The 20,224-nt window shown below is 67.1% G+C and overlaps 1 protein-coding gene across 1 annotated transcript; it reads left to right on the forward strand.

The window, feature by feature from the left end:
- The first annotated feature begins 4,467 nt into the window (after positions 1–4,467).
- PPIL2 (peptidylprolyl isomerase like 2) lies at positions 4,468–18,865 on the forward strand. The gene is made up of 20 exons (XM_029049457.2): positions 4,468–4,586; positions 5,443–5,492; positions 7,901–7,946; positions 8,037–8,099; positions 8,312–8,363; positions 10,057–10,108; positions 10,481–10,572; positions 10,727–10,816; positions 10,917–10,992; positions 11,144–11,304; positions 11,582–11,657; positions 11,846–11,952; positions 14,091–14,180; positions 15,481–15,514; positions 15,822–15,939; positions 16,243–16,299; positions 17,961–18,033; positions 18,175–18,237; positions 18,386–18,525; positions 18,710–18,865. The coding sequence occupies exons 1-20, from the start codon at positions 4,555–4,557 to the stop codon at positions 18,798–18,800; spliced, it is 1,563 nt and encodes a 520-aa protein (XP_028905290.1). The 5' UTR covers positions 4,468–4,554; the 3' UTR covers positions 18,801–18,865.
- Positions 18,866–20,224: the final 1,359 nt, after the last annotated feature.

The following is a 20,224-nucleotide window of genomic DNA, read 5'->3' on the forward strand; positions in this document are numbered from 1 at the left end:
CGGCCCCGGGGGCGGATCAGAGACCGAGAGGGGAGAGCCGGGGTCGCCGGGGGGAGGATGAGCGTCGTGGGGTCGTCCGCGCCGGGTCACCGGGGCCGGGTGGAGGCCGGGGATCGGTCCGTCCCTGCCCAAGAAGGCGGACGCGGAGGGCGAGCGGCCCACGGTTCCTCTCAGCCTCCCGGCGCCCTCGCCGGGGGCAGGGTGGCGTCCGGTATCGGAGCGGCCCCGGGGCCGACGCCGGCGGCCCCTCAGGCGCCGCCTCGGTCGGAAACTTCTCTCCGGCACCGCCGCCCCGGACCCGACGAGGGGATCCTCTCTCTCCTCGAGTGCCGGCGGCCGGCGGCCGCTCCGTCCTGTCCGTGGCCAGGGTTGTAGCCATTAAGCATCCGCGGCGTGCGGAGCGCCGTGCGGGACGCCTACTCCGTGCACGGGGCCGTGCCGGACACCCGCTGCGGGCGGACGGCCCTACCGGTGACGGACTAAAAGGGGAAGACGCGATCTTTGGCCTCCTAGTGTTTCCCATCCGAAAGGGGTGACGGACGGGGGCCCGGAGCGCGCCCCGGGTTGAATTTCAGGTCTGTACAGAAGTGCGGGGGCGGGGTGGGGAGAGCCAAGGGAGCAAGACAAGGTTGACGCAGGAGGGAGGGGGAGATGAGGAAAACGTGGGGCTTAGGGAAGGCTGCTTGGAGGAGGCGGGACTTCAAGCTTTGAAGGGGAGGGGGGCAGAGCCATTATCCGGTAGTAGGAGGAGGGAGGGGGTTTCAGGCCGGAGGCGGGATGGGGGCGAGACGGACGAGAGCAAGGAGGTGTGAGGTTGGCATTAGGGGAACAAACCGTCTGGGCTACGTTGGGATGATCGATTTGTCCCACGTGGGGCTCACCGTCGTCATCCCCGTTTTACAGATGAGGTCACCGAGGCACAGAGGAGCGAAGTGTCTTGCCCAGGGTCACACGGCACCTGTGGCCGAAGAAGGGGGATTAGAACCCAACTCCTCCGACCCCTCCGGGCCTGTGCTCTGGCTACCAGGCCGTGCTGCTTCTAAGCCATCCCCACCGCCTGGGTGGGGGCCGCAGGGGGAGTTGACTCGCTCCTTCATTCGGTCGCACTGATTGCGCGCTTACTGTGTGCAGAGCACTGTACTGCGTGCTTGGAAAGTACAGTTCCGCAGTAGAGACGGTCGCTTCCCACGGCGGGCGCGCAGTCTAGAAGGAGGCGGGGGGCGGGCAGCCAAACGAGTCAGCAGGCGGCAATAGCACCAACGGAAATAATAAAGAGGATCGTAGATCTGGACGTGAAGACAGGAGTGATGCGGAGGGGCGCTTAGTCTGGGAAGGCCTCTTGGAGGAGGCGGGCCTGCAGTAGGGCTCGGCAGGGGAGAAGTGTGGCGGTTTGGCGGATTTGAGGAGGGAGGGCGTTCCAGGCCAGAGCTGGGACGTGGGCCGGTGGCCGACGGCGGGATGCGCTCAGCGATTCATCCCTTGGTATTTATTGAGCGTTTATGGTGTGCACAGCCTTCTACTACGCTCCCCTCCCTCCTCGGGGGATGGGAGGTGTGTGTGTGTGGGCGGGGGGGGGGGTCTTCTTTTCATTCATTCAGTCGTATTTAACAGTGCTGGGCACAGAAGAAGTGATTAACATATACCATGGTTATTTACTCAGCACTTAACTGTGTGCGGAGGACTGTACTAAGCGCTGGGAAAGCCCAATCCGGCACTAAAGGGAGGTGATCCCTGCCCACCAGGAGCTCACAATCTGGGCGGAGGGCCGGGATGGGGGCGGGGGGGGAGACGGACATCGGTATAAATGAGAAACATTTAAAAAGTAATAATAATGTTGGTATTTGTTAAGCGCTTACTACGTGCCAAGCACCGTTCTAAGCGCCGGGTAGACACGGGGGAATCGGGTTGTCCCACGTGGGGCTCCCGGTCTTAATCCCCATTTTACAGATGAGGGAACCGAGGCACCGAGAAGTGAAGTGACTCGCCCAAAGTCACCCAGCTGACGAGTGGCCGCGCAGGGATTCGAACCCATGACCTCTGACTCCACCGTGAGCCCATCACTGGGCAGGGGCGGTCTCTATCTGTTGCCCAACGGTCCGTTCCAAGCGCTTAGTCCAGTGCTCCGCACAGAGTAAGCGCTCAACAGATACTATCGAGTGAATGAGAAAAAGCGTGGCGCAGTGGAAAGAGCACAGGCTGGGGAGTCAGAGGTCATGGGTTCTAATCCCGCCCCCGCCGCTCGTCAGCTGGGTGACTGTGGGCGACTCACTTCACTTCTCGGTGCCTCGGTTCTCTCATCTGTAAAATGGGGATTAAGACCGGGAGAAGCAACGTGGCTCAGTGGAAAGAGCACGGGCTTTGGAGTCAGGGCTCATGAGTTCGAATCCCAGCTCTGCCACTTGTCGGCTGGGTGACTGTGGGCAAGTCACTTAACTTCTCCGTGCCTCAGTTCCCTCATCTGTAAAATGGGGATTAAGACTGTGAGCCCCACGTGGGACAACCTGATTCCCCTATGTCGACCCCAGCGCTTAGAACAGTGCTCGGCACATAGTAAGCGCTTAACAAATACCAACATTATTATTATTATTACTTCTTTGGGCCTCGCTTCCCTCATCTGCAAAAATGGGAATTAAAAACTGTGAGCCCCATGTGGGACAATCTGATGACCCCGTATCTCCCCCAGCGCTCAGAACAGTGCTCTGCCCATAGTAAGCGATTAACAGATACCAACATTATTTTTGTTGTTATTAATCCCGGCTCTGCCTCTTGTCAGCTGGGTGACTTTGGGCGAGTCACTTCACCTCTCTGGGCCTCAGTGACCTCTGGAAAAAGGGGATGAAGGCTGGGAGCCCCACGGGGGACAACCTCATCACCTGGTATTGCCCACCCCCGCGCCCCGGCGGTTAGTACGGTGTTTGGTCCGTCGTAAGCGCTCCACAAACAATAATAATGATAACGTTGGTATTTGTTAAGCGCTTACTATGGGCCGAGCACCGTTCTAAGCGCCGGGGGAGATCCAGGGTCATCAGGTGGTCCCACGGGAGGCTCGCGGTTACTCCCCATTTTCCAGATGCGGTCGCTGAGGCCCAGAGAAGTGAAGTGACTGGCCCACGGTCACACAGCTGACGGGGCAGAGGCGGGATTCGAACCCATGACCATACGATGGAAAGAGTGGATGAGGGAGTGAAGTGGTCCTGCAGCACCCACCCACATCCTTTGGGTTGGGGGGGCGGAGGGGGATCGCTTAGAAGCAGCCTGGCCCGGTAGCCAGAGCACCGGCCATCCTTAGTAGTATTATAATAAATGAGGAAAAGAAGCAGCGGGGCTCCGTGGAAAGAGCCCGGCCTTTGGAGTCAGAGGCCACGGGTTCAAATCCCGCCTCCGCCACTTGTCAGCTGTGTGACTGGGGACGAGTCACTTCACTTCTCTGGGCCTCAGCGACCTCATCTGGAAAATGGGGATGAAGACTGGGAGCCTCGCCTGGGACAACCTGATGACCCCGTCTCTCCCCCAGCGCTCAGAACAGTGCTCTGCACAGAGTAAACGCTTAACGAGCACCGACGTTATTCTTCTTCTTAATAATCCCGGCTCCGCCTCTTGTCATCTGTGTGGCTTGGGGCCAGTCACTTCCCTTCTCTGTGCCTCAGTTCCCTCATCTGTCAAAGGGGGATGAAGACGGGGAGCCTCCCGGGGGCCCACCCGATGACCCCCGTATCTCCCCCGGCGCTCAGACCTGTGCTCTGCACAGAGCGAGCGCTTAACAAATAGCAAGGGTGTTAATAAAGAAGTAGAGTGGCTCAGTGGAAAGAGCATGGGCTTTGGAGTCAGAGGTTACGGGTTCGAATCCCGGCTCGGCCCCTCGTCAGCTGTGTGACTTTGGGCAAGTCACTTCACTTCTCGGTGCCTCAGTTCCCTCATCTGTAAAATGGGGATGCAGACTGGGAGCCCCACGTGGGACCACCTGATTCCCCTGGGTCGACCCCGGCGCTTAGAACAGTGCTCGGCACCTAGTGAGCGCTTAACAAATACCAACATTATTATTATTAGCGTGGCTCAGTGGAAAGAGCGTGGGCTTTGGAGTCAGGGCTCACGAGTTCGAATCCCAGCTCTGCCACTTGTCGGCCGGGTGACCGTGGGCAAGCCACTTCACTTCTCGGTGCCTCAGTGCCCTCATCTGTAAAATGGGGATGAAGACCGGGAGCCCCACGGGGGACCACCTGATTCCCCTGTGTGTACCTCAGCGCTTAGAACAGTGCTCGGCACCTAGTGAGCGCTTAACAAATACCAACATTATTATTATTATTATTCATCGAGGCGGGCGGGGCCGCCGTGGGCTTCGTCTGGGCTGTCCCCTGCCCCGGAACGGCCGCGAGGGGCGGAACGGAGGAGGCGGGGCGCGGGCGCCGGGGGGGCGGGGGGACGCGAAAGGGCGGCGCACCCCGGGACCGGAAGTGGGCCCGACTTCCGCTTCCTGCCTGACGCCGGACCCGAAGCCGGCCTGCCCTTCTCTTCTCCCCCTTCGCTTCCCTTCTCCTCTCCTCCCCGACCGCCGTCATGGGGAAACGGCAGCACCAGAAGGACAAGATGTGAGCGGGGAGCGGGGACCCTCGGGGCCCCGCCCTCCGGACTCACAGGGCGTGGGTTCGAATCCCGCCCCTGGCCCGCTGTGGGACTGGGGGGGGCGAGTCCCTTCTCCGGGCCTCAGTCACCTCATCTGTCAAATGGGGATGAAGCCTGGGAGCCCCACGGGGGGGAACCCCCCTGATGACCCTGCAGGATAATCATTCATTCGACAGCGCTCTGCACGTAGTAGTAAGCGCTTAACAATGGCCCACCGTATTATTACAGAATAATTATAACACTATTACTGTGTGCGGAGCGCCGTTCTGAGCGCTGGGGTCGTTCGAGGGTCATCAGGTGGTCGGTCCCCCGTGAGGCTTCACCGGCCTCATCCCCGTTTTGCAGACGAGGTCACTGAGGCCCAGAGAGGTGGCGTGAGAAGCCGCGTGGCTCCGTGGCAAGAGCCCGGGCTTGGGAGTCAGAGGTCATGGGTTCGAATCCCGGCTCTGCCCCTCGGCAGCTGGGTGACCGTGGGCGAGTCGCCTCACTTCTCTGGGCCTCAGTTCCCTCATCTGGAAAAGGGGGATGAAGACTGGGAGCCCCACGGGGGCCCACCTGATTCCCCCGCGTCTCCCCCAGCGCTTAGAACAGTGCTCGGCACATAGTAAGCGCTTAACAGGTACCAACATTATTACTTGCCCACGGTCCCACAGGTGGCAGAGGTGGGATTCGAACCCATGACCTCCGGCTCCCCAGCCCGGGCTTCTTCCACCGAGCCCCGCCCCGGCGCTTAGAGCAGTGCTCTGCACCGAGTAAGCGCTTAATAAATAGCCACATTTACCTCCCCGACGTCCGTAACGTCCCCGGCCCCTCCCCTTGCAGGTACATCACCTGTGCAGAGTACACGCATTTCTACGGGGGCAAGAAGGCAGGTAAGGGGCTCCTTTCCTCCCCCTCCTTTCCTCCCCCTCCTTTCCTCCCCCGGGAGGTGTGTGCGGGGCGTCCTCTTTTAATCATGATGCTATTTTTCGAGCGCCGACTATGTGCCCAGCACTGTTCTAAGCGCCGGGGGAGATACGAGCGCATCAGGTCGTCCCGTGTGGGGCTCACAGTCTTCATCCCCATTGGCCAGACGAGGCAACTGAGGCCCAGTGAAGTGACTTGCTCAAAGTCACCCAGCTGACACGCAGCGAAGGTGAGATTCGAACTCACAACCTCCGACTCCCGAGCCCGGGCTCTTTCCACTGAGCCACGATGCTTTTCATTCTTTCGTTTACCCTTATATTTATTGAGCACTTAAGCCCGTCAAAGGGCAGGAACTGTATCTGTTGCCGACTTGTTCATCCCAAGCGCTTAGTACAGTGCTCTGCACATAGGAAGCGCTCAATAAATACTATTGAATGAACGAATGAATGCAGAGCCCTGGAGTAAGCTTTCAGGAAAGTACAATCCAACGATAAAGAGTGACCGTCCCTGCCCACAGCGAGCTCACGGTCTAGAGGGAGGGAGGCAGACGTCGATATGAGCAAAGAGACGTCAACGTAAATAAATAGAAGTACAAGTTTGCACGCTAATTGCTTGGCAAAGCGACGTCGATGTAAATAAATAGAATTACAGATTTACACGCTAATTGCTGTGGCAAAGAGACGTCGATGTAAATAAATAGAATTAGATTTACACGCTAACCGTGATGGCAAAGAGACGTCGACGTAAATAAATGGAATTACAGATTTATACGTTAAGCGCCGTGGGGTGAGGGGAGGGCAAAGGGAGCGAGCGCGGCCGAGGCCGAAGGGAGTGGGAGATGAGGAAAAATGGGGCTTAAGCCGGGAAGGCCTCTTGGAGGAGGTGGGCCCTCAGTGAGGTTTCGAACGGGGCGGGAGAGTCATTTTTTGGCGGCTGTGAGGAGGGAGGGCGATCCGGGACCGAGAGAGGACGTGGCCCAGGGTCAGCGGCGACACAGGGGAGATGGAGGCCCGGCGAGAAGGTGAGCGGCGCCAGAGGAGCCGAGTGTGCGGCTGCGATGGAGAAGGAGACGAGGGAGGGGAGGTAGCGTGGCTTAGCGAGAAGCGGCGTGGCTCAGTGGAAAGAGCCCGGGCTCGGGAGTCGGAGGTCACGGGTTCGAATGCCGACTCCGCCACTCGTCAGCTGCGTGACGGTGGGCGAGTCACTTCACTTCTCGGTGCTTCAGTTCCCTCATCTGTAAAATGGGGATGAAGACCGTGAGCCGCACGTGGGACCACCTGATTCCCCTGTATCTCCCCCAGCGCTTAGGACAGTGCTCTGCGCATAGCAAGCGCTTAACAAATGCCAACATCATTATTATCATTAGGTAGGAGGGGGCCGGATGATGGAGAGCTTTAAAGCCGAGAGCGAGGAGTTTTTGTTTGATAGGGAGGTGGACGGGCAACCGCTGGAGATGTCCGAGGACAGGGGTGATGCGTCCTGAACTTTTCTCTAGAAAGGTGATCCGGCCAGCGGAGTAAAGCGTGGACTCGAGTGGGAAGAGGTTGGGAGGTCGGCCAGGAGGCTGATGCAGTCATCTAGGCGGAATGGGACGAGTGATTCTCATTACCGCGGGATAGAGAGGGAAGGGCGGATTTGAGCGATGTCGTGAAGGTGAGACCGACGGGATTCGGATCGAATGTGTGGGTCGAATGAGGAAAAGGAGTCAGAGATGAGGCCGGGGTTCCGCGTCCGTGAGATGGGAAGGACGGCGGTGGCCGTCTGACGGAGATGGGAAGGTCCGGGAGAGGACTGGGTGTAAGGGGAAGATAAGGAGCTCCGTTTTGGACATGTAAAGTCGGAGGGGAGGGGAGGACAGCCAAGGAGAGGTGTCTTGAAGGCAGGAGGAACTGCCAGCCTGGAGAGAGGCAGAGAGGTGGAAGTCGAAGCCACGGGAGCGGATGAGTTCTCCAAGGGAGCGAGTGTAGAAGGAGAATAGAAGGGGACCGAGAACGGAAACTTGAGGGACCCCCCCTCCCCCGCAACGGTTAGGGGGTGGGAGGCAGAGGAGGAGCCCCCCCCAAAGGGACCGAGAATGAATGTCCAGAGAGAGAAGAGCGGCCAGCGTCGGGGGTCACGGCCCTCCCGGCCGGCCTGTCCCGTCGGCTATTCGATCAGTGGTATTTAAAGGGCATTTATTGCGTGCGCTGCGTTGTACCGAGCACTTGGGGACGAGCTCACGGTCCCGCTCCCCGGGAGCCCCAGGGGACTTCCGCTAAACTCCCCACGTGCCCCGTACGGTCCTGTCCCGTCCAGGCCGAGGGCGCGGGGCACCTTCTCTGGTCCCCGCGGCCCGATGAGGCCAGCTCGGGCCTCCCGCTTTCCTCTCGCACAGACCTCCCGCAGTCGAACTTCCGGCGCTTACCGTTCGACCACTGCAGGTGGGTGCGCGGGCGGGCCCGGGGGGCGGCCGGCGGGGGGGGGGGCGGCCGGGCGCCGGGGCTCACCGCAAGCGCCGGTCTCCACCCCAGTCTGTCCCTGCAGCCGTTCGAGTACCCGGTGTGTACGCCCGACGGAACCATCTTCGACTTGCTGTAAGATCCGCGGCGCCCCCGCCGACGCAGCTGGATGAGGCCTCCTCCGCCCTTCCCGGCCTCCCCCCTTCTCCCGGCCCCTCCGGCCTCCCCCGATCCTCCCCGGCCCCTCCGGACCCCTCCCGGCCCCTTGCCCGACAGCGGCGGCGGGGGCGGTGGCCCGTACGGGATCGGGCAGCTTAGCCGACGATACCTCTTCTTGCGATTCCCAGGAACATCGTTCCCTGGATCAATAAGTTCGGCACCAACCCCAGCACCGGGGAGGTGGGTGCAGCCTGGACGTGCCGGGTCACTGGGGGAGCGCCGGGGTGGGGTGGGCTGGTCCGGGCCGGGTCGCTGGGCGAGAGTCCGGAGGTGTTGCGTGGGCCCTGTCGGGGCGACGGGGGAGAGGCAGAGGCGTGGGGTGGTCCGCGTTGGGTCACTGGGGAGAGTCGGGGTCGAAGAGGGGAGAATCGGGGGTGTTGAATGGTCCGCGGTAGGTCACCGGGGGGGGGGAGTCGGGGGTGCGTCCCTAACTGTGAGGGCGGGTGTCCAGATGGACAACTAGTCCCCACCTCCTCCTCCTCCTCCCCGTGTCCCATTTCTCCGTCGGAGACAGAGTTCTGGCCCCAGCCGGCCGATGTTCTCGGGTGGCCGGTGGCTGGGTCTTATTACGTTTCTAAACTCCGGATGGCGCATCCTCCCGTCCGTAGTGCCCGGCGCCCGGTCCGCCCGGACCCGGCCTCCAGGGGCCGAGGCGCACGGGGGAAGGCCGGTGGACGAGGTGGGATTCTAGGAGGGAGTCGAAGGTCGGGGACGCCGGGGGCGGTCGAATGAAGGGAGGGTGAGCGCTCCGGGGCCGGGGGCGGCGGTGACGGGAGCGAACGGGACCGGAGAGGGGAGAGCGAAGGGCGGGCGGGGGGAGGCGGCCGGGAGGGGCGGAGCCGATGGGCCGGCCGGGGCCGAGAGGAGGAGAGCCGCGTCGCCGGCCCTCGGGCTGGGGTCCCCGCGGACCGGCCGTTACGGCGGCCAGAGAGCCGGAGTGGGCAGAGCACTACGCTCGGCGCCTGCTGGGGAGAGCACGAGAGAGCAAGAGGCCCTGCCTGGCCCGGCCTGGCCTCGCCCCGCCCTCCGGGAGCTCTCATTCCCCACGGGGACCCCCCGTCCGGAGCGGGCGGCGCCCCGACCGCTCCGTGGCAGGTGCCCAGAGGGACCGGCGGAGGTGGAAAAGGAGTTCCGTGTGAGCTACGAGCCGTCGTGGTGGGGTCGGCCGCCCCCGGGGCCGGGCGACAGCCGGCCGGCGGGAAGGAGACCTGGCAGAAGGGCCGAGGGGGGTCGGGGAGGGGGGCTCGGGTGGAGCAGGGGCGGGGGATGCCGAGTGGGCGGCGGGCCCTCGCGGCCGGGAGGAGGAGGTGGTGGGAGCCGGGGAGTTGGCGGACAGCGGTAACCCGTGCCTCGGTGGCTCACTGTGGGGTCCGCCTTTCCACTGCGCCATTTCGCCGCCCCCCGACCGGCCCCAGTCCCGCCCCCGGCTCCTCCCCCGACCCATCCCCCCGTGGCCTCCGACACCGGCGCCCAGAGGCTCTGGGGGAGCCCTCCCTCTGGGACCTTCTCACCGACCCCTCGTTTTCCCCTCGTCCCTCGAGGGTCCCCGAGAGTCGGGGACGGTTGCCTCCCTTTTACGCGGGAGGAAAGCGAGGCCCGGCCGGGCTCGTCCGAGACGAGCCGGTGACCGCACCGGGAGGAGAACCCGGCTCTGTTAAGCGCTTAGTTGGGGTGCCCTGTCACTAGCAAGCATCTTCTACGGTCCGCCGGTGGCCTCCGGGCGTCACCTCCCCCTGGGCTCCCGCCGCTCCTCCGTGCCGGCTCCCCGCCCCCGGGCGGCTCTGTCTGCCGCTCCCGGCCCCCGCCATCCCCGGGTGGGTGTGCCCGCTGGCGGGAGCCCTCCGCTCAACCCTGATTCCTCCCTCCCCCGCAGAAGCTGGATGCCAAGTCTCTGATCAAGCTGAACTTTGCCAAGAACAATGAAGGTGAGCGGGGACGGGATTCCCCCGCTGTCCTGGAGCCCTCCCCAGAGTGCCAGCCTGGGCACGGAGTCCGCCCCCCGCCCCCCACCGGAGCGTCAGGCCGGGCACGGTGCCACTTCCCTCCCCGCGGGTCCGGCCCCCCCCCCCCCCGTCCCCAGGGTGCCGGGCTGGACGCGGCGGCCCCCTCTCCCCCACCGGGGTCCCGGGCGGGAAACGCCGGCCCCCCCCCCCCGCTCCCCAGGCCGGGCGCGGCAGGCCCGCCGGAGGCCGGGGGCGGCGGGGAGGTGGGGCGCGGCGGCGGCCGGCCGAGCGGGGAGGACAGGCGGCTGGAGCCCGTCCTGACCGGCCCCCGCTGCCCGATTGTCCTCCTGCCAGGGAAGTACCACTGCCCCGTGCTGTTCACCGTCTTCTCCGACAACTCTCACATCGTGGCCGTGCGCACGACCGGGAACGTGTACGCCCGGGAGGTGGGTGTAGGCCTGTGTGGTGGGGGCCCGGCCCCTCGATCCCGGCCCCGCGGTCGGCCCCCGCGTCCCCGCTGCCGCCCCGGCCCCGCGTCTCCGGGCTGGGGGCGGCAGGGGCGAGGCCGGACGCTGACCCTGCCCCTTCGGGCCGCCTCAGGCGGTGGAGCAGCTCAACGTCAAGGCCAAGAGCTTCCGGGACCTGCTCACCGACGAGCCCTTCACCCGCCAGGACATCCTCACCCTCCAGGTCCGGCCGCCCGCCCCCACTCCTCCCGCCCCGGCCCCTCACCTGCCCTCCTCGTGTCCCTCCTCCTCGCTCACGTCCCCCCGCCTCGCGCCCCCGACAGGATCCCACCAACCTGGAGAAGTTCAACGTCTCCAACTTCTTCCACGTGAAGAACAACGTGAAGGTCGTCGACCCAGGTGAGGCCGCCCCGCCGCCCGGCTCCGGCGCGCCCCAGCCCCGGAGCCGCCGTGCCCGGCGACGGCGGACGGGGATCTGGAGAGGGCCCCGGGCGTGGCCGGGCGGCGACCCCGGGCGGCGGGCCGCCGCTGACGACGGACCTCCCGGCAGAGGAGGAGCAGGCCAGGCTGGACCCCTCGTACTACCTGAAGAACCCCAACGCGGAGACGCGGGAGACGTTGGAGGAGCTGAACCGCGACTTCAAGGGTGACGCCGTCCTCGCCGCCACCATGCAGCCCCCCAAGAAGACCAAGGTGGATCGGCTGAACGCGGTGAGTCGGGGCCCCGGGCCCGGAGCGGCCGGCGGGTCGGGACGGTCGCTCCCGCCCGCGTCCCCTCTCCCTGCGGTCCGGGGCACACCCCAGCCCCCGCCCGGGATCCCGAGGGCCCCGAGGCCGACCCCTGGCGAGGGCAGACGTCTGAACCCGAAACCGCGGTGGCAGACGTGCCCGTGGGAGGAAGGAGGGGGGCGTGTGCCCACATCTGTCCCCAACCTTCCCGCCCCGGGCCCGTGCTAACCCCCGCGCCTGGGCTGTGGGACTCTCGCAGGCTCACTACTCCACCGGGACGGTGAGCGCCTCCTTCACCTCCACCGCCATGGTGCCCGAGACCACCCACCAGGCGGGTAGGTGCCGGTCGGACCCGGGCCCCCCCGGGTCCCGAGACGGACCCCTTCACAGCCCCGGACGGGGGCCCGGGGGGACGCGGGAGGTCTCTCAGAGGTGGGGGCGGAAACCCCGGGGGGTGGCCGGTCCCCCACCTGGGGCGGCGGCACCCCGCACGGCAGAGCTGACCTGCCGCGTCCCGGCCCAGCGGCCATCGACGAGGACGTGGTGCGTTACCGCTTCGTGAAGAAGAAGGGCTACGTCCGGCTGCACACCAACAAGGGGGACCTCAACCTGGAGCTGCACTGCGACATGGTGGGCCGGGGACCGCGGGGCGGGGGGCCCCCGCGCTGGGCCGGGTGGGCTTTGCGGGGCGGCCGGTACGTTCCCCTTTACCCCGTGATAACGAGGATGTTTCTTGAGCGTCTGCCAGGCGCCAGGCGCCCACCCGAGCACTGAGGTAGATGAAGGGTAATTAGACAGTCCCGGGTCCCCTGCGTCTCCGGGCTCGAGGCCTAAAGGAGAGGGGGAGCAGGGAGCAGCAGGGGACCCCGGGGTCCAGAGAGGCCCAGGGCCTTGCCCTCAGTGACCCAGCGGGGCAGAGCCGGGACTAGACCCCGGGCCTCCTGACCCCCGGCAGACGGGACGTCCCGGCGACACGCTCTCCCCGACCCTGTCCGGCTGTCCTGGTGGGCCGTGGGGAGGGAGGGAGGGGGCCGCTGGCGTTAATTTGGGGTGTCTTCACCCAGCCGCCCCTCGGCACAGCGCGGGGCAGGGGGCAGGGGTCCCCGGGGGCTGGGGCGGGGCCCACCGGTGCCCTAGCGGACGGTCAGAGCGGACCGGTTCCGCTCCCCGACAGGCTGGCCTGGCCCGGTCACCGGAGCCACGGTTCCGACGCCGTCGCCGCGGGGGCTCTTGCCCTCGGCCTCGGCGACGGCGTGCCGGGCCCCCGGCCATCCGGTCGGGATGCGCTCCGCTCTTCTGCCGGTGCCAGCTGGACCGTCCCCCACCCTTCGGCCCCGCCCCTGCCCAGGGCCCTCCCCACGGCAGGAGGCTTCGCCCCCCCCCCCCCCCCACCGCCCGCGCCGGGCCCTGGGGTCCGTCCTGGCCCAGGATGCCCGGCCCCCTGCCCCGGGCCGCTCCCACGAGCGAGCGGCTCTCGGACCCTCCGGGGTGAGGCCCTGCGGGTCCGGAGCCCCCGGGGGCCACGGCCCGCCGAAACCGCACTCTGGGTGGCGTCACCCGGGGGCCCTGACCGGCCCCCTCCCCGTTGTCCCCCAACTCCCGCTCCCCAAGCCCGCAGCTTTGCTAGGAGACGAGCTACCTGCCGTGGGGGAATGTGTCACCGTGGCCGCGTGGGATGGAGCCGGCGTCCGCGGAGACGACCGGCGCGGCCGCGGCTGCCGCCGGCCCCGACCCACGTCGGAGCCCAGGCCCTCCGCCCTCCTGCCCCGGCTGGCCGGTGGCCGGATGGGGGTCCGGCGGGCCGGGGGCACGGGGGGGGCGGGCGGGGGGCTAGCCGGGGTGCGTCAGGAGGCGCTTCTCCCGGGGGGCCTCCGCCGCCCCCCGCTCCTCCCCACGGTAGCTTTCCGAGCGTGAGACGCCCCAGGTTGAGGCGGAGATGCCAAAGGCAGATCCTGGCCCTCAGCGGTGGCTCGTGGAGCTAGCGGAGGCCACGGGCCTCCGCCTGGTGCCGCCGTCCCGGCCTGGTCCTCGACTGGACCCACCTGGACTGGCCGCTCCCCACCCCCAATCATGAGAAGCAGCGTGGCTCAGTGGAAAGAGCACAGGCTTGAGAGTCAGAGACGGTGGGTTCGAATCCCCACTTTGGGCAAGTCACTTCACTTCTCTGGGCCTCAGTGACCTCCTCTGGCAAATGGGGACTAAGACTGGGAACCCCACGTGGGACAACCTGATCACCTTGTATCAACTCCAGCGCTTAGAACAGTGCTCGGCACATAGTAAGCGCCTGACCGATACCATTCTCCCCTTCTAGACTGTGAGCCCGTTGTGGGCAGGGACGGTCTCGATTGGTTGCTGGATTGTACTCTTCCAAGCGCTTAGAATAGTGCTCTGCACAGAGTAAGCGCTCAGTGAGTATGATCGGATGCATGAATGACCAACGTTTATCTGCCTTTGTGCTTAGAAGAGTGCTTGGCCCACAGTGAGAGCTTGACAGATACCACAGGGGTCGATTCCTGTCGTTATCGCTAACCAGTCGGTCCATCCGTCCGGCCCTCCGCCCGGCCTTCTCTCCCCGATCTTCACCGAGCGGCCCCGGCCCGCCCGGGGGCTGTCCCGAGTCCAGACGGGGCCCGGGCTCCTCGGTCTGGAGGATCTCATGCTGGGTGACACGTGCACAGACACTGTGTTGCTGGGGGACGGGCCGGGGGGTTGGCGGCGGTCAGCCCCCGGGCGCTCTCGGGTCCCTGCAATGCCTTGTGTCCTTGCAGACCCCGAAAACTTGTGAAAACTTCATCAAGCTGTGCAAAAGGTGCTACTACGACGGCACCGTCTTCCACAGGTCCATCCGTAACTTCGTGGTGAGTGCCCGCCCGGCCTGCCCCCGCCTCCTACCCTTTCCCTCCTCCTCCTCCTCCTCCTCCTGTTCGCCCACCCCGGCCCCCCCAACCCAAGACCCCACGTTGGCTGGGCATCTTGGCCTAGGGGAAAGAGCACCGGCCGCGGAGTCAGAGGACCTGGGTTCTAATCCCGGCTCTGCCGATTGCTGGCTGTGTGACTTTGGGCGGGTCACTTTGCTTCTTTGTGCCCCGCTTTGCCTTAGGTTCTCCCTCCCATTTAATAACAGTAATAATGTTGGTATTTGTTAAAGCGCTTACTATGTGCAGAGTACCGTTCTAAAGCCCTGGGGTAGATACAGGCTCATCGGATTGTCACACGTGAGGCTCACAGTCTTAATCCCCATTTTCCAGATGAGGTCACTGAGGTCCAGAGAAGTGAAGTGACTCGCCCACAGTCACACAACTGACAAGTGGCAGAGCTGGGATTCAAAACCATGACCTCTGACTCCCAAGCCCGGGCTTTTTCCACTGAGCCCCGCTGCTTTGTTCGTTCCTTCATTCAGTTGTATTTACTGAGCGCTTACTGCGTGCGGAGCACTCTACTGAGCCCTTGGGAAAGGACAATGTAACAGACACGGTCCCTGCTCACAGTGAGCTTATAGTCGAGACGGGGAGACAGACATGAATATAAATAAATAAACCGCGGATACGTGCGTAAGTGTCGTGAAGCTGGGACGGGGGTTGAATAAAGGGAGCAAGTCGGGGCGATGCAGAATAATAGTAATAATAATTGTGGTTTTTGTTAAGCGCTCACTCCGTGCCGTGCACCGTACTAAGCGCCGAGGTGGATACAAGCAAATCAGGTTGGACGTAGTCCCCGTCGCGCCTGGGGTTCAGGGTTTCAATCCCCATTTTACAGATGAGGTAACAACTGAGGCGCAGAGAAATCAAATAACTCGCCCGAGGTCACACGGCCAAGTGGCGGGGTCCGGATTAGAACCCCTGACCGTCCGACTTCCAGGCCCGGCCTCGAGCCGCCGTGCCGTGCCGCAGAAAGGAGCGCGAGAAGTCCCTGCCCGTGTGGGACGAGGGACTGTCTCCAACCTGTTGAACCCCTATCAACCCGGCGCTCGGAACGGTGTTTGACACACAGCGAGCGCTTTAACGAATACCGTAAGAGGGGAAACGATCTCTGTGGCCCCGAGAGCGCACTCGGCCCCCGGGTTCCCCTCGGCCGCCCCCGCCGCGGGCCGGATCTCCCCCCGCCAACCGGGAGCCGGGACCGCGAGCGTGTCCGTTTCTCTGTCCCTCTTCTCTGCAGATCCAGGGCGGCGACCCGACGGGCACGGGCACCGGTGAGATCCCTGACCCGCCCGCCCTCGGCCAGCCAGGCCCTCGGGGGTCGCGGAGGGTCGGGGGCTGTGGGGGCGGCACGGCACGGTCCCGCCGGATGCCGCCCCTCGACGGGGTGGGGGACCTGGGGGCCGGGGGAGGAGTTGTGCCGGGGGTGGGCCGTCGAGACGCGCCCGGGGTGGGGCCCGGGGTCAGGGCGCCCGGTCGGACGGCCCGCCCGTAAGGACGGGGGGCCAGTCGGACCGGGGGCGCGCGGGGGGCAGGCGGGAGACGGGGCGCTCGGACGGACAACCGGCCCCCCCCGGACAGGGGGCGAGTCGTGCTGGGGGAAGCCGTTCCGGGACGAGTTCCGGCCCAACCTGTCGCACACGGGGCGGGGCGTGCTCAGCATGGCCAACTCGGGGCCCAACTGCAACAAGTCCCAATTGTGAGTGGCCTCGGCCCCTCCCGGCCCGCCCCCCGCCCCGGCCCCGTCTCTGCCGTTGCCCTTCTCCTTCCCGCCCACCCCATCCCGAGGGTCGCTCCCCTCCCCCTGCCCCCGCCTCCCCCCCACCGCCCCTTCCCCCGTGCAGCCGCGGCCCCCGCCGCTGCCGCGGCGGGGGGCTCGCGGTCCGCCGGCAGCCGCGTGGCCGAGCCGGACGGGCCCGGCCTCCGGGGGCCCGGCCCGCTGGGAGAGCGTCCCCCTCCGGCCTCCCCCCACCTGAGCGGCCCCCGCCTGCGTCTCCTCCAGCTTCATCACCTTCCGCTCCTGCGCCTACCTGGACAGGAAACACACCATCTTCGGCAGGTAAGGAGGGCGGGGGTGTGGGCGGTGGAGGCCGACACCTCCTCCTTGTGATCCGAGCCCCCTTCTTCCCTCCCTCCCTCCCTCTCTGTGCGTGAGGGTTGGAGGGGCCGTCGTGTCGGCGGGCCCGGCGGTGCGGCCTAAAAGGGGCAGGGCGCCATACTGGGGCCCCGCGGCGCGTAGAGCCCCGCGCTGGCCGGGCGGCCCCCCGCCGTGGGGTCCGGACGGGTGGGCCCGGGCCGGGTCCCGGGCCCGGCGGGCGGCAGCCGCCCCCGTGACCGCTTCGGGACCGGGGCGTTGGGTGGGGGGCCCCCCGAGGGACCGGGAGCCGGACGGGCGTCAGGCAGCGCCCCGGCCGGTCCCCCGGCGGCCTCCCCTTTCTTTATTTTCGTCATATCTGTTAAGCACTTACTGTGTGTCAGACGCCGTTCTAAGCGCCGGAGTAGATGCAAGTGAATTAGTTTGGACACGGCCCCAGGGCCGTATCGGGCTCACGGTCCGAGTAGGAGCGAGAAGGGGAAAACCGAGGCCCAGAGAAGGGAAGTGACTCGCCCGAGGTCCCACGGCAAGCATTTGGTAGACTCGGGTTCAGAACCCAGGTCCTCTGACTCCCAGGCCCGGGCTCTTTCCACTAGGCCACGAGGCTCCCCCCGCCCCCGCCGCCGTCGCCGTCCTGCCCTGGCGCTCCCCTTTCCGATCCCCGGGCTACAGCTGCCCCCACCTCCCAGCCCCTGGAAAGTCCCCGGTGTCCCGGCCCCCCGGCCCCCGGCCCGGCGCCTTCCCGCGAGGGGCCTGTTGGGTCTGGGACGCGGCCGGATGAGTTTCCTGCCGGGGAGTCCCCTTCCCGGGGAGTCCCCTTCCCGGGGAGTCCCCTCCCCTCCCTCCCCGCCTCTCTCGTCATCCCCGCCTCTCCTCCCCGGGATCCCGAGGCCGGCGGCTCCGCCGTTCCCCACGGCCCCTCCGGCCGGGAGCCTCCGCCTTCCCGGCCGGTCCCTCTGTGGGGCGGGGTGGGGTGTGTGTCAGCCCCCGCCCGGGGGCGGCCCTGCAAGGGACGAGGCCGGATGGAGACGGGGGCCGGGGCCGGGCCCGGGCCGGACCGGCCCTTTGTCCACCAGAGGGTCCAGATGGGGTGTCAACGCTCCTCCCGATCCAGCGCAGTGTCTTCTCGCTCTGTTCACGCAACTCCCGGGACTTCATCCCGTCCTGCCCCGCCCCCGCCCCCTGCCCCAGGCCTGGCCCTTCCCACTGGCCCCGGAGCCCCAACCGAGCGTCTGCTGACCGTCCCACGCCCGACTGTCCCCCAGTGACCCAGCACGGACCACCCCACGCCCCCGACTCCCTCCAGCGACCCAGCGTGGACCGTCCGACGTCTATGACTCTCCCCTCTCCGTCCCTGACTCCTCGCCTCGGTTCCCCCGGGATGCTCTACCTCGGATCCGCTGGCGTTTTAATATTTTCTTCTAAGAACAGGGGCCCTCTCTCTCTCTCTCTCCCCCTTCCCCCCTCGCGGTCCCCGTGTACGGGTTCCAGAGCAACGGATCCCAGCCGGCCCCCGCTCTCTCTGGCCGGAGGGGCTGGTTGTGAGGTTTCCGGCCTGGCCCGCCCCGCCCCGCCGGGGCCGGGGACCTGCCCCCCACCGCTGACCCTCCCTCAATCCCCGGCAGGGTGGTCGGTGGTTTCGACACTCTGACGGCCATGGAGAACGTGGAGAGCGACCCCAAGACGGACCGGCCCAGGGTGAGCCACGGCGGCCGGGGCGGGGTCCCGCGGGCCGGGTCCCCCCCGGGGGTCTCCTGGAGAGGGCGGGCTGGGCGCTCGGACCCCCGGGTCCCCGGTCCCCCCGGCCCAGGCGCCGACGGGGGTCTCTCCCCTCCCCAGGAGGACATACGGATCGAGTCGACCACGGTGTTCGTGGACCCGTACGAGGAGGCGGACGCTCAGGTGAGGGCCCGGAGGGCCGGTCAGGCCATCCGTCCCCTCATCCCCTCCCTAAACGCGGGAGGCCCGGAGCGGGGCCGGGCGTGAGAGGCGGTGCCCGGGGCCGCCCGCTCCCCCCGCCCGGGTCCACTGTGTCCCTCCGGCCCCCCAGGTGGCCGCGGAGAGGGCGAAGGCCCAGCGGGAAGCCGACGCCCCGGAGACCGGAGCGGAGGCGGAGCCGCCCAAGCCGGAGCCCCGGCGCCCCAAGACCTACCGGCAGGGAGTGGGAAAATACATCAACATGGCGGCCGCGTAAGTGCCCCGGCCCCACGTGCCCTCCCCTCCGCCCTGCCCGCGGGCCGAGGGCCTGCGTTCGGCCCCCGGGGTGGAGGGAGGGGTGGCCAACCGAGCCCCCGTCCGGAGGCGGGCCCGCGGGGGAGGGGGACGGGGCCCGGGGCCGGACGGGTCGAGACGGGGGCGTCTCCGGCCGTCACAGCAAGCGCGCGGCGGAGGAGGCGGGACCGTCCCCCGGGGCCGTCAAGAAGGAGAAGCCGAGCCGGGGCTTCGGCGACTTCAGCTCCTGGTAGCCGCCCGTCGAGACGTCGCCGGGGCCGGGGCCGTCCCCCGCGGAGGCGCGTCGCCGGGCCGCCCCGGTCGGGGGGGGCACGGGGGTGGGGGGCGGGGGGGCTTTTTTTAGGCTTTTGTATCAGGTCTGCTGCCCCGGGGCTTCCCCGGGAAGCGCCAGCACCTTCTGTCAATAAAGACTCTGTGGTTGGTGGGGCAGGACTCCCGGCTTCTTGTGACCTAGCGGGGGTCCCGGCCCCGTTTCCCCGGCGAGCGCCGAGATGCCGCCGCCCTCGGGGTTTCGCCCGTCAGCCGCCGGTCAGCGCCCCGGGGTGCGTGGCGGTCCCGGAGCCGGACCCCGAGGCCCGCGCGGCCACGCTTCCCCCCCCCCCACTCTCCGGGACACGCACAACCCGTACGGACGCTGTCCGCGGCCGGCGGGCCGTTGGCCCCCGCCGTCATGGGTGGAGGCCGGAGGCCACCCCTTCATTCCACCCCTGCCTGCAGACAGCGGGCACTGGGGAGGGGAGGGGAGGCGGGGAGGATATTCCCCTCAGGTTTCCTCCCACCCTCCACCCCCGACCGCACATTAACTCTGGGCGAGCGGGATGACTCCGAGCCGGCCGTGCGAGGGGGACGCCTGGATTCCCCGGTCCCCGCTGGCCGTGCGAGGGGGCGGCGCGTAGACCCGGGGCCCGCTCGGGGCTCCTGGTCCTCGGGCCGCCTCGGGGCCCGGGCTCCGTCGGGTCGGGGCGGCGGGCGGAGCGACCTCGGCGTGATCCCGGGACGACGGGAGGCCGCTCCCCGAGCGCTGAAAGCTTTATTGGACGGCGCACGCGGACACAAGAACGTCAAACGGCAGGCGGCGGGGCGGCCGGCCGTGGGGAGGAGGCTCCGGCGGCCCCCGGGGCGCAAGCCCTCCGCGGAAGCCCGCCTGGTCGCGGCCCTCGGGATTCCCCGGGCGACCCGCGCCCGGCTCCGGCTCGGATGGCGTCGGGGCCCACGGAGGGGCCCCGGGCCCCGGGCCCCCCGCTCGGCTTCCGGAGGCAGACTTCCGGCGAGTCCACGGGGAGGCCCGACGAGCCGGCTGGCGGGCGCGGGAGGCTCCCGTTTTACGGAACGAAACGTCAACCCAAAAGGCATCGAAGGTATCTGGGGGGGGCGGTGGGGCGGGGGGGTGGGGCGGGGCCGGAAACAGAGACCAGACCGTGAGCCGCCCCGCGGGATACGGGAACGGGAAACCAAAGTGCTTGAGTAGGAAGGGGGAAAACGGAGGCGGACCGCCCGGGGAGCCCCGGGGGTACCCAAGAGGGTCACGGGAGAGGCGGCTCCCCTCGCCCCGGACCTAGCCGGCCGCCCTGCGGGGCCCCCCCGCCCCTCGCGGTCCGCAGGCCGCGGCGGGCGGGGGTGCCGACGGGCTGCGCCGAGCGCCGTCGCCTTTGGGCCG

The sequence above is a fragment of the Ornithorhynchus anatinus genome, chromosome 21, assembly GCF_004115215.2.
Source record: "Ornithorhynchus anatinus isolate Pmale09 chromosome 21, mOrnAna1.pri.v4, whole genome shotgun sequence".
In the NCBI taxonomy this organism is placed as follows: domain Eukaryota; kingdom Metazoa; phylum Chordata; class Mammalia; order Monotremata; family Ornithorhynchidae; genus Ornithorhynchus; species Ornithorhynchus anatinus.